General features: G+C 48.1%; 3 protein-coding genes across 3 annotated transcripts; all 3 read left to right on the top strand.

Annotated features, from left to right (window-relative positions):
• Nucleotides 1–1,693: 1,693 nt before the first annotated feature.
• Nucleotides 1,694–3,061, top strand: EDB91DRAFT_1053968 (L domain-like protein; the record flags this gene model as incomplete). Its single annotated transcript, XM_041313794.1, has 4 exons — nt 1,694–2,268; nt 2,317–2,417; nt 2,465–2,657; nt 2,707–3,061. 4 exons carry the CDS (start codon nt 1,694–1,696, stop codon nt 3,059–3,061), a joined length of 1,224 nt encoding a protein of 407 aa, XP_041176657.1.
• Nucleotides 3,062–4,371: 1,310 nt separating this feature from the next.
• EDB91DRAFT_1347384 (uncharacterized protein) lies at nt 4,372–5,664 on the top strand (the record flags this gene model as incomplete). Its single annotated transcript, XM_041325921.1, has 5 exons — nt 4,372–4,569; nt 4,610–4,738; nt 4,796–4,891; nt 4,947–5,072; nt 5,128–5,664. 5 exons carry the CDS (start codon nt 4,372–4,374, stop codon nt 5,314–5,316), a joined length of 738 nt encoding a protein of 245 aa, XP_041176656.1. The 3' UTR covers nt 5,317–5,664.
• A 249-nt stretch (nt 5,665–5,913) lies between these two features.
• Nucleotides 5,914–7,936, top strand: EDB91DRAFT_390571 (uncharacterized protein). Its single transcript, XM_041327086.1, has 13 exons — nt 5,914–6,092; nt 6,159–6,191; nt 6,242–6,261; nt 6,314–6,328; nt 6,377–6,415; nt 6,466–6,494; nt 6,554–6,567; nt 6,620–6,655; nt 6,822–6,881; nt 6,940–7,074; nt 7,128–7,359; nt 7,417–7,471; nt 7,527–7,936. Exons 1-13 carry the CDS (start codon nt 6,020–6,022, stop codon nt 7,728–7,730), a joined length of 945 nt encoding a protein of 314 aa, XP_041176655.1. The 5' UTR covers nt 5,914–6,019; the 3' UTR covers nt 7,731–7,936.
• Nucleotides 7,937–11,332: the final 3,396 nt, after the last annotated feature.

The raw sequence follows: 11,332 nt of genomic DNA, 5'->3' as shown, positions 1-11,332 counted from the left end.
ATCTGGGTGGGAAGAGAACATTATTCTTGACATCAACCGAAGGTCGTGCCGAATCTTTGAGATGCAGCTGGATACAGTACCGAATGTATGTCTCCTATAATTTCACATGGGAGAGAGGAAGTAAAATTTGCATAATTCTTGGAAGGTGATCTACGAGGTGACCGTGTTAAAAACTGCTCCACGTAGCATCGACTGAGCGAACCACTGAATCGTGGATTCTTGTGCGCCCCTTGAGCAGCTCCTATCTGAGTCATACTTAGCGAGTGTCGTGACTTGATCATGTAAAGCATCAAGCGGACTTGGAAACCATTCTTCTCCTCAACCAGCTCGAACGCCACGAATGCTCGTCACGCACAGGGATGCTAAATTTCCGAGTGGGCTAAAATCTGAGGATTCCAGTCTCCTTCGATTGGCTCTAGCAGCCCAGCTGTGATCAGCTGCACGACGTTCCAGAACAGCAGCTTCGTTTCTCCTATCCCGAAGATTCTATCTATAGCAGAGGAGGGCGAGAATGAAGGCTTTGAAAGCGTCGTTTGGATCGGGCGAATCTGTTATTTTACAGTCAATCGTCACTATCGCGCGCGCGCCTGTGAAAAAGGTGCTCAGGATTGCCATAGGTACGTGGTGATGAACAAGGTTCGCCATTGTGTTGGTAGGCTGCCTGAGCGCGGGCCACCGGTAAACTCTGGCGGCATAGATCGTGCTGCCATTGTGTTGGTTGGCTGCCTGAGTGGGAGTCACTGAAAAACTTTGGCGAGCATAAGTTCTATCCACTTGCGAGAGTAATCATGAACTGCCGCCAAGGCTCGGAGGCGAATACCTCCTTGCGTATGAGTGGCGAGAGGCTAACCACCTCTTTGGGTATGAGGTGCGACTGATTTTATCATTATGCGGTGGTGCTAGTTTGTCCTTGAGTTTACTTTGTGGCTCGCGTATCCTTCGTGGATCATGAAACTCGATTCAGACTACTCTCGAGCTGGTTCTTTTCGAATTTTTCATTTGTTGAACTCCTTTGTGGAGAATTGTTGCGCAAAGGATCTGTGGTTGCTGCCTGCTTGTGAGTCCTTTTTCTCCATTGACTGAAGAACTTTGTTAAACATGGTCGAATATATGTAGATGAATCGTATTAATTTTAGACCGTAGATTCTTGCGCAGCGTTCTTGCATCTCGAATACTCTTCAATCTTCAAGTGAACAAGGAGCGGCCAGTCTTCGCTACCTACCAATCGACGTTTTCGATGGAAATGCTATCGCGTCCACATGAGTTTCAAGCGCGGTGTGGAGACGGTGAGATTGTCCACCCATATCAAGCTTAGACCCACCATTTCAGTCACATTCTCTGCATCCAAGTGTGTCCACTACCGCGTTCTCAGTGGTTTGAAGTAGCCAGTGGATAATTCATTGGTTAGCGCGTGCCCCTGAGCGATCATCCTAATTTGGTATATGATAATTGAATGTACAAACAATAAACAATAATTCTCATAGTCATTGTTCTCGTGTAACTAGAAGATCAATGCCAATTGCCATGAATTCTTGTTCGCCCAGTGAATTTGACCACTACCGCCATGTCTTCAAAGTTCCGTGAACACTTGTCTATTAATCCACCTCATCCTCACTCTGACATTGAAAAGTCAAAGTTCTCTCCAGCTTCTACTAAAGACGGCATGTCTCCCTTCTGCGATCGCTTCACCAAAATGTTCTTCGACTTTCGCATTCCTGAATCTAGGCCTGATCCTGAAGCCCAGCTTTCCCAATGGCCTCCTCTTCACGTTCACAAGCGTCAATGCAACTGTCAGATAGACAAGAAGAAGAAACGCAGACGCAGGTCGTGCTGCTTAATTCTTCTCATCATCATACTCTTGTTTTTGATCGGAGATACCATCTTCCTCAACATACGCGTCCTTAATATGACCATGACCATCAACAACTCCCCATTAATGACAAATACCACAACTCCCAACTTTCTCTCCGCCAATGCCCAACAGTGCTTGTCCCAGTACACCCTAGACGCACCTTCCAGCCCATCATCCTACCCATGCTCCACTTGCTTGTCCACCCTCCAGACGGTCCCATCCACCTATCTATCTTCAAATACCCAGAACGCACAGCAGATCCTCAACGCTATCCAGTTCTGTGGTCTGCGCGGCATATTCGACACCGCCAACTCCCAAGGTCAAGCATCACTCGGAAATGGTAGTTGGGTCAACAACGTCAAATTCTGTGCTTGGAACGGTGTCACTTGCGATAGCTCTGGTAGAGTTTCAAATCTGTGAGTCCCCTTCACACATCCCAAGCACCAGTATTGACCTATTTACAGCCAGTTGACGTTCCCTGGAGTACCAGCAACTTTACCCAACGAACTTGGAGCACTCACCGGACTCCAGACGTTGCAAGTCATCGGAGGTAACAGCATACCAGGTACGTCATCACGTCCTACCCATTTACATGATCTGACCGTTTTCTAGCTGGATCGCTGCCTTCCTCCTTCACCAACCTCACCTCCCTCTCCAACCTCCATATCGAGGCAACAGCCATCACAGCACTCCCAGACAACTTATTCTCCTCCCTCAAAGCTGTAACCACCTTCACCCTCGTTCGCAACCCCATGATGGGCACCTCTCTCCCATCCACCTTGACGAAACTCCCACTACAGAATCTGTAAGTCCCCTCTCTTAGCATTCCTTACCTTTTCTAACCCTCTCCCCAGCGTCGTCAACTCCCAGAACATCACCAACCCCCTCTCATCACTCTCTTCCAGCTCAACACTCCAAGCGTCTCTCCAACTCCTCGATTTATCAAGCACCTCCCTCACCGGCATCATCCCAAACACCATCTCATCTTTCTCAGCACTCACTCAACTCCTGCTCTCCAATAACAACCTCCAACCGCCCCTCCCAAACACTTTCCCACCCTCGCTACAGATCCTCTCCCTCCAGAACAATACCGCGCTCACTGGGACCGTCCCTAGCTCGCTCTGCTCCAGTACGCAGCTCAAGAACTGCTCGTTGCAGAACACGGGACTGAACGCGACTGGTGGATGTGGATCTTGTCAGTTCTTGTGATCGTTTTATTTTTTTATGGGGGGGTTTTATGCTTTCGTTCTTGTTTTTATGACGTTGTAGCATTACTACTTTCTGGACATACCTATTACTCACCACTCGTTTTATTGCTTGTTGGTTCTTATGAACAGTTATTTCGTTTACGTATACGCACGAGACTTTTGTGTAGCACTATCGTACATTTTTTCGATTGTTAATCGTGTAGCTCTAACTATTACTGCAAATGCCATTTGATATGCTCGTGGGGCACACAACCAAATAAAAGCAACCTGAACCAGCCGCACGTTCAAGCTTCAATGTTCAAAGCTTCAATGTTCAGATCTGTGAACCTTCAAGTTGAACGTGCGGCTGGTCCTCTCCACGCGCTCTCCCGCATCGCGCCAGACGCAGACGCAGCATGAACGTGGCAAGGACTTTTCTGGTGAGGATTGATGTCAATTGTTGTCGTGCGGTCGTGTTGTGAATCACTGATCGTCAGCTACAGAGTCCAAACGTATTGATATCTCCCCTCCACCATCGCGCCGACAGAACAAATAGAGACGGTCTCGACACGACACGACACTACGCTGCGGAAAATGTCTCCCCCACCAACGGACGTCGACATGTAGAAGAGTCAACAGCCACGTCTGCAGACTGCATCCCATACCTGAGAACCGGTGACGCTGCCCGTCCTGTGTGTTAAGGACTGACATGGGTCGCCAGTTTTCAAGCAGAAGGCTTGAACTTCCGAAAGTAGTTTTTGTTTTTGGGTCCAGGAGAGAGAAAAACTACTTTCGAAAGACATCAAGATTCAATCATGCCTTAAAACTTGAAATTATTAATATCAAATCTATCATTCTCTTCATCGCGGGTCCACGCGCTTGCACGGCCGCACACATCATGATATTAGCGTGATGACTTTTTCTGGTGAGTTGTGGTTGTGGTTGTGGTTGTGATCGTGAGTTAGATTTCTGATCGTCAGCTATGGAGTCCAGTATTAATATCTCCTGCGTGTTATGTAGTCCCCTCCACGATGCATTCCTCCCAGACAGGCTGCGCGCAGGCCAGCACTCCCAAACTTAATATCCGCATCAGCATTCCATGCTTGAGAACGGGTTGTCCTGGCGATTCTCGTCATGGATCATGAGTTAGCAGGACGACCAGTTCGCAGGCAGAAGCTGAGAACTTTCGAATGTGGTTTTTTCTCTTTCAGAAAGACATTATCGAAGATGCCTAGGCCTTATTCTATGCCCTGTCTTCGTCATCTCCGTGTTTCACGCACGGCACCTTGCTCTGGTGAGGAGTATTAGTTATGGTCGTCTAGTCAAGATGGCATGGAAGTGACGCTCGATGCGCTCAAGAAGCACATCCCCCGCCCTCCCTCCGTATCCTCTCCACTGCCCACATCCTCCACTGCCAACGCACCCGGTCTTAACACGAATGCTAGCGCCCAAAGTCTCCCTCCCATTGAGGACGCCCATCGACCGCTGCAAGAAATTGGCGATACGTTCATGTATGTTGCCTATTACGGTGTCGGTTCAACAGCTGTTATTTTGACTTTTATGCCCTCAGTCTTCCGCAACGCCTCATCATCCCAACACTGGTGGCACAACACCACTCCAGCAAAACCCAAGGCCAAGTTCCATCTCTCATCACAGCCTGAGTCTTGTAGAAGATGCTGGAATACTGGACAATGCATGGGTAAGTCTTTCTTGCGTGTTTCCGCCCTTTCCGATGATTGTAACGATGATGTTGAAGGCGGAAGATACACGAGGTCTACTGCAGCTTGAGGATGGTCGTCCACCGCTGCAAGGGCAAGGGCACCTAATTGATGATACCCAAGACAGTGTTCATGTGTGTCGCCATCACATCAATTCACTTGCTCTTATTCTGACCTCTATGCCCTTAGTTCTTCTCCGAAGAGTTTCATCATCCCAACACTGACGAGACGCACCTCCAGCCACGCTCAAGGCCAACTTCCATTTCTCATCACGGCATCAGTCTCGTAGGAGTTGTTGGGGTTCAGGACAAAGGGGTTAATCTTTCTTGCGTATCTTTCCAATCGCTTGGGTCCGATAGTCTCTGCGCAGGCATTACATGTTACTCGGCGGCCTAAACGAGGACGGTGGAAGGCTGTCCGGGTAGCCGCCACTACGCCATCTGCTACTCCCACGGCGGGTACGCAGTCACGTCCTGCTCTAATCATTGACGACCCCACACGGTGGACTCGTTTATGGTTGTTTCTCGGCGGTGTGTCCGTTCGATCCACCAATTCGTAGAGAAATAGCGCATGGAGTGGAGAACTATTTCCGTTTTTCTATCTTTCTTTTGCTTTGTTAGCTCGTTATGGAACCAGTCAGTGGTGTATGTGTGAGGTGAGTTTGGAGTACCTGTGACTGCGTAGTCGTGTGGATCTTGGGGGCTGTTTTGTCGTTGGTGCTGACAGTCATTATGCAATCACCTGATGGTTGTTAGTACGAACCTATCTATGGTGGTCTTTAGAAGGAGATGAAGATGAAGTGGAGAGAGACTTACGCGGCAGAAATCACCATTGACGAGGACTTTGAGCTCATATTCCCGTTGGTGAGTCCTCAAGGCCCCTCGATATTCAACAATTATTCGTTTGGGTGCGTACAGCTAGAAACGCGTCGTTGTAAGGTAAGTTTCTTAGTCGGTCGTGCAGACCGGGTATTACAGCGTATTACAGGCACGTACCACAATCAAGGTACGGCTGTCTTCCTTCTATTATGGTCTGACTACGGGAGACTAGGCGCATGCAATATCATCAATCAGTGTAAATTGCCCCAACACCTATGCGTTGGCAATCCTTGGCAATCGCGTGAACAAACGGGAGCAAATATTATCCCATAATGCTCGTCTCTATCATAAAAGTGTGGATTGTGGCCTGGGTATATCAAGACCGTACCCCATCTCCACACAACCACCAAGTTCACAGCTCCCTCACATCCATCCTCGAATAGTATGACCGTAGTCTCAAATGATCCCAGCTGGTGGCCGTACATCCAGTCATATGATGTTTCCAGCTATTTTGCAGGTTCGTGGAGAGCCAGTCGGATGATGACACTAGCGTGTTGATCTAACCCTGCCTGCGGTTTCACAGTTGCTGCCTTCGCTGGGGTAGTGTACGATTGGGGTGAGTAAGATAGTATTCCAGAACTGCTGATATCCTGATGACATTTCCAGTGCTGACATTCGGACAAGAGGTAGGTTGATGTCATTGCCGGACCAGTCATTTCGCTAAGAATGATTTTATAGGTCGAACTGATCTGGGTGAGCCTGCTTGAAGGACAACTTTACAATATAATTAATTCGCGCCAGAGGCAACGCTGGTCCATGATGACTGTTCTCTATCTCAGTGTATGTAACTTGCATGACAAGCGTGGCTAGCTGACTTGACAATATCCTAGGTGCGCTATCTTGGAATAGTATATATTGTGTATGTTTGGAAGGCTAAGCAGTTGGCGTTTGCGCTAATCAACCATCTCTCACAATCAGCATTCAGATTCCGAGTATGTCTCCTAACATTCACCACGTTTTTTGCTTCTGACTGGCGACATACAGTCGGTCTTCCAACAATCCCGGTAACAGATGCAGTGAGTATTATGTAGTTATATCTGCCATTACCGTCCAATCAACAGCATTCCCATGTAGGGGTAAGTGAACTTCTTAATCAGCTTGTTGGTGCCATATAATGACTGCCGCAGCTGTAAGTTCGAGTCGAGTGCGTGATCCTCCGAGGCTGATTGCTAACTGGTTTTGTCAGGCTATGCAATATATGGAGCCTTAAATTGGCTGAGCGCAATCGTAAATGCACTACTGGGCGGTGAGCTATGCAGCTGCGATACCTCAGTGATGTCGACTTGACTGAAACATCACGCAAGTCATCATGATCACTCGGTTGCATGCCATGTCTCAGAAATCCGGCAAGGTTTTAACACTTCTCGTTTTCGTCTTCGTGGCTGCCAACACCTTCGACGGAGTGACCGCCGTATTATTCGTGAGGAAGACTTCAGGGGGTAAGCTTAATTATGGGTGAAAGACATGCGTCAGGCTGATTGACGAATACCAGAGGCGCTCATTCTCTCCGGCAACTATGTGTGCAATATTAGCTACGAGGGAAATGCCCTACTTCTGGATTCCCTGACTTGGATACTCGCCACTGTATGGGAGGTCCTCGCACTGTGTCTCTCAGTCTGGATTGCTGTGAAACACTTCCGTGAACTGCGACGACACTCAGCAGGAGGGATTATCGGGGACTGTTTCAAGGTATTAGTTAAATCTCACGTGGCTTACTTTGCGGTGTAAGCTCTCAATGTTGATGTGGTTATCCTTTTCCGTTGAACTTCTCCGCTCTCTAGCTTTCTTGCGAACTCTTGCTTCGAGCTTGGTTATTTGCTTACACCGATCGAAGCGGTATGCCAGTCTCTCGCTGACCATCACATGCGACCATGGCTCATCATTTATATAGAACCAATATTCCCTGGAAACTCAGATTTATCTTGGGATACTTCAATTTTTTACGCTTTTCCAGATGTTTGTGCTGGGACCACGCCTCATCCTTAGCGTTCGAGAATATCACGCTGAGCTCGTGGCTGGCTCTGATACAGGATCCGTCATAACTTCAATTGCTTTCCGGGGCCGCGTACACGTGTCGACTAGTCGCAGTGTGTAGCACGACAAACGGTTGGTGTAATTAACATCCGTCGTGTACCCTGCAGGGAGTGGGAGTATTTGCATTTTGAGGATGGAATTGGGACCATAAAAGAGGCTATATACCATGATTCTATGCAGGGAATTTTCGTTCACCTATACAGTAGTATACCCCATTCAACGATTTAAGAACAGCGCCTTGTGATGCCTGGCTCAAGAGCGATGTCCACTATTTGGTCTGTCGAGGAGGGATGTTGTGATGCTGCTTCAAGTAGTTCGAGCTCGTCGTGGACCCAGTTTCGAGACTTCGAGACTCGGTATTTGTCTTGAGCACACAAGTGTCCAGCGTTTAGAGGCGGTATATACTATGCAAGTCAACGAACATTCAAATATGGTAGATGTATGGTATAAAACTCGAGGAGAAGCAGTAGCGTATCCTCTAATAAAATCTCCATCCTCCGCGATCAGTCCTTCTTAAGCATCGTGATCATGGTTTGTGGTCCAAGGGACAGTCAAAAAATACTCGTTAGCGCGCTTCGATAATAGATCAGTGTCGAGGGTAGGAGGAAAGTGAGGCTAAATATTTTTTGTATCAAGGACATGTACGTACATACAGGTACTTTCATGTCGGCTAAATAATACACCAAATTTCCTGTGATTTATGCAAAAAAAATACGCGCAAGTCAAATAAGATGGATGTCTTTTATCAATGCCGCAGAATCCACGCGGGTGGTTTTCTGATACATCCAAGAGTCTGGTCGAGGGAGCAGGAAGGTTTGTACAAGAGTAAGCATACTATTGATCAACTCCATAACGAATTGCATATCGTGAGATCAACCACTGTACCAACGCGAAAGCGGAAACACGACTCACTATTGCAACATGTTCAGTCTTCCAAGCTCATCGGGAGATGGTTAATGGCAGTAGTACACGACTCTTGAGTCGTCATTCTATTAGTACATAGCGCAAAGGGTGAGTCATGGGGATGAATCCTGGATGCGAAGCGAATGACCCATACTCATACCTCCATAACAAGTAAGACCTGAGCAGCATGGATCACTGCTGTCGCTGCTGGGCCCGCAAAGGTAGTTTTTAGCCAGGCATGTGGCACTAACAGACATGGATGTTGTCAAAGTAGCAACAACAGCGATGATGAATGAGAAACGTATGGTTTGTGCTATGAAATATGGGATGCGTCAAGGGGGATAATAGCTCTGATACTGGCAGTAGGAAAACGGCTTGCTTTTATGTCCTAGAACATTTGTTTTTTTTCACGCGAAGTACTCGGTAGTTCTATCAGGGTGGTTGAACCTGACGGATTGAAGGGTAGTACAGGCAGAACCACGGGTCGGGTAATACTATACCGATCTAGAGTATGTGGACTGCAAACGTATGAACCTTGAATACAAGTTAACTATGTAGTGATGGAGATGCACCTTGTAGGCGATGCCGGGAATGCCGTCCACATGTTAATCACGGTTGAAGGTGCATAGGTGCAGAAGGCAAAGGTGGAATATGAGACCTAGCGCCTTCGTGGCATACTGGTGCAGGAAAGTCCGGGCGACGGAGAGAGGTCACTGAACGTGTCCGGAAACGTAGTAACTCCGTGGAACCAATGTTATGGAACTCCGTCTACCTATACAATGTACGTCTGAAGTCTTTGTGTACGTTGAGTGGTGCCTAGTCAAGCGTGGAGTGAGTCCAAGGGAACAACGACAAACCCGTTAGATAGAAAGGAACCAAAGCCCTACGGTGCGCATCACCTAGTCACCGCTACTTTGGACAGTGGCCAAATTGGTTGACGAAAAACTCCGCGACACCATGTTTAAACTTTCATTACATAAGCTCAGAGCTTAATGTTAATAAAATAAATATATCGTTTTGCTCTAGTGCAGTTTCTGTAGTAACGACGAATGCCTCGCGCATTGCGACAAAACGCTGCCTGCAAAGTGCCAGTGCTCGTGCTGCCAAAGCTCGCAAGAAATCAACAGCGCTCCTTGAGGATGATATGCACCTCCACCACTACATTGACTCAGGGCACACTGCTGGACAAGGACGAGTGAAGAGGTTTCTTCGAGAGAACTGTGATTACACTTTCATGACGCTGAAAGAAAACATGCCGAAAGCTTTGGACTCCGGTGGGATTAACATTATTTGAAAATGGGAACATCGAATGAAGCGGTGGATGGAGGCTTATGAATCGGGGCTTGGAGCGAAGGATGCTCAATACCGAGTCAAGGCATTCAGCTCGAGGATATACAAATCCCACAGACGCATTTTGGCCATAGTAGATCGACTTAAAAGCCTATAAGTTGAGCCTATTTGCGATTCGTCGACAAATTACCTCTTCCTGCTCCAGCACGCAGCTTAAGATCTGCTGCCGAGCTCATTGTAGAGATTGAACGCGACTGATGGATGTGGATCATGCCAGATTCTGCCCTGCAGCACGCATGGCCAAATAAAAGCAAACTTCTTCACCTGCCCACAACACCGTGTCACACGTTCAGCTTCTACTCAATCTCCTCCACCCGCCCTTCCCTGAAGGCCCGACGGACGGAACAAGCAGAGACGGTCTCGACACCACACTGTAGGAAACGTCTCCCCCACCGAACGGACGTCCACCTCTTGGTGTTTGTGAAGGAGGACTCCAAGCAGAAGACCGCCACCGCTCAAGCCGGCATGCTCAACGCTAATATTTGCCTCTGCATCCCATGCTTGAGAATTGGTTGTCCTGCAAAACTCTCGAACCAGAGCGAGAGTTAGCAGGACAAACAGTTCTCAGGCAGAAGCTGAAAACTTTCGAAAGTGAATTTTCTTCTCTTTCTGAAAGACGTCAACCATGCCTTGAATTATTTCATCCATCATCCTCGTCACGTTATGCATGGTGGCCTCAGGGTTCGCGGGAAAAGGCACGCTGACATGATGACTTGTTCTGGTGAGCAGTTAGTTGTGGTCGTGTAATCATGAGTTACTGATTGTCGGCTATAGACTCAGAGTACAGACGTAGCGATTTATCCTGTGTGCCATGTAGTCCCCTCCACGATGCCCTCCTCTATCATCACACCATACCTGACGGGCAAAGCAGGCGGAGACGGTCTGAACACTACACCGCAGAAAGCGTCTTCACCGCTCACCAGACGTCCCACCTCCCTGTGCGTGTAAAGGAGGACCTGACTTGGAGAAGAACGTCATCGCTTAGGCCAGCACTCTCGTGAATCGCGAGAGTTAGCAGGACAACTAGTCTTCAGGCAGAAACTCAAAACTTTTGAAAGTGATTTCCCCTCTCTTTCCGAAAGACATTATCAATGTCTGCATCATCCTCGTCATCTCACGCACGGCGGCCTTAGAGTTCATGGCTTACGCGCACATTGGCCCGATAACTTGCCCTGGTGTGGCGTTAGTTATGGTCTTGTGATCATGAATTACTGATCGTCCGCTACAGACGTATGGATTATGACATCTCATGCATTCCAGTCCCCTGCACGATTCATTCGTCCCATCACGCTAGACAAACAGACGAAGACATTTTGGACGCTACAATGCAGAAAGCGTCTCCCGCACCGAACAGACGTCTCCCTCCCTGTGCCAGTGCATGTGAAGGAGGAACTGTCATCGCTGAGGCCT

This window comes from Suillus paluster (assembly GCF_016628075.1).
Source record: "Suillus paluster strain FC165 chromosome Unknown EDB91scaffold_29, whole genome shotgun sequence".
NCBI lineage: Eukaryota > Fungi > Basidiomycota > Agaricomycetes > Boletales > Suillaceae > Suillus > Suillus paluster.
The sequence above is the reverse complement of the archived record's forward strand: the minus strand, read 5'-3'. Positions and strand labels throughout refer to the sequence as shown.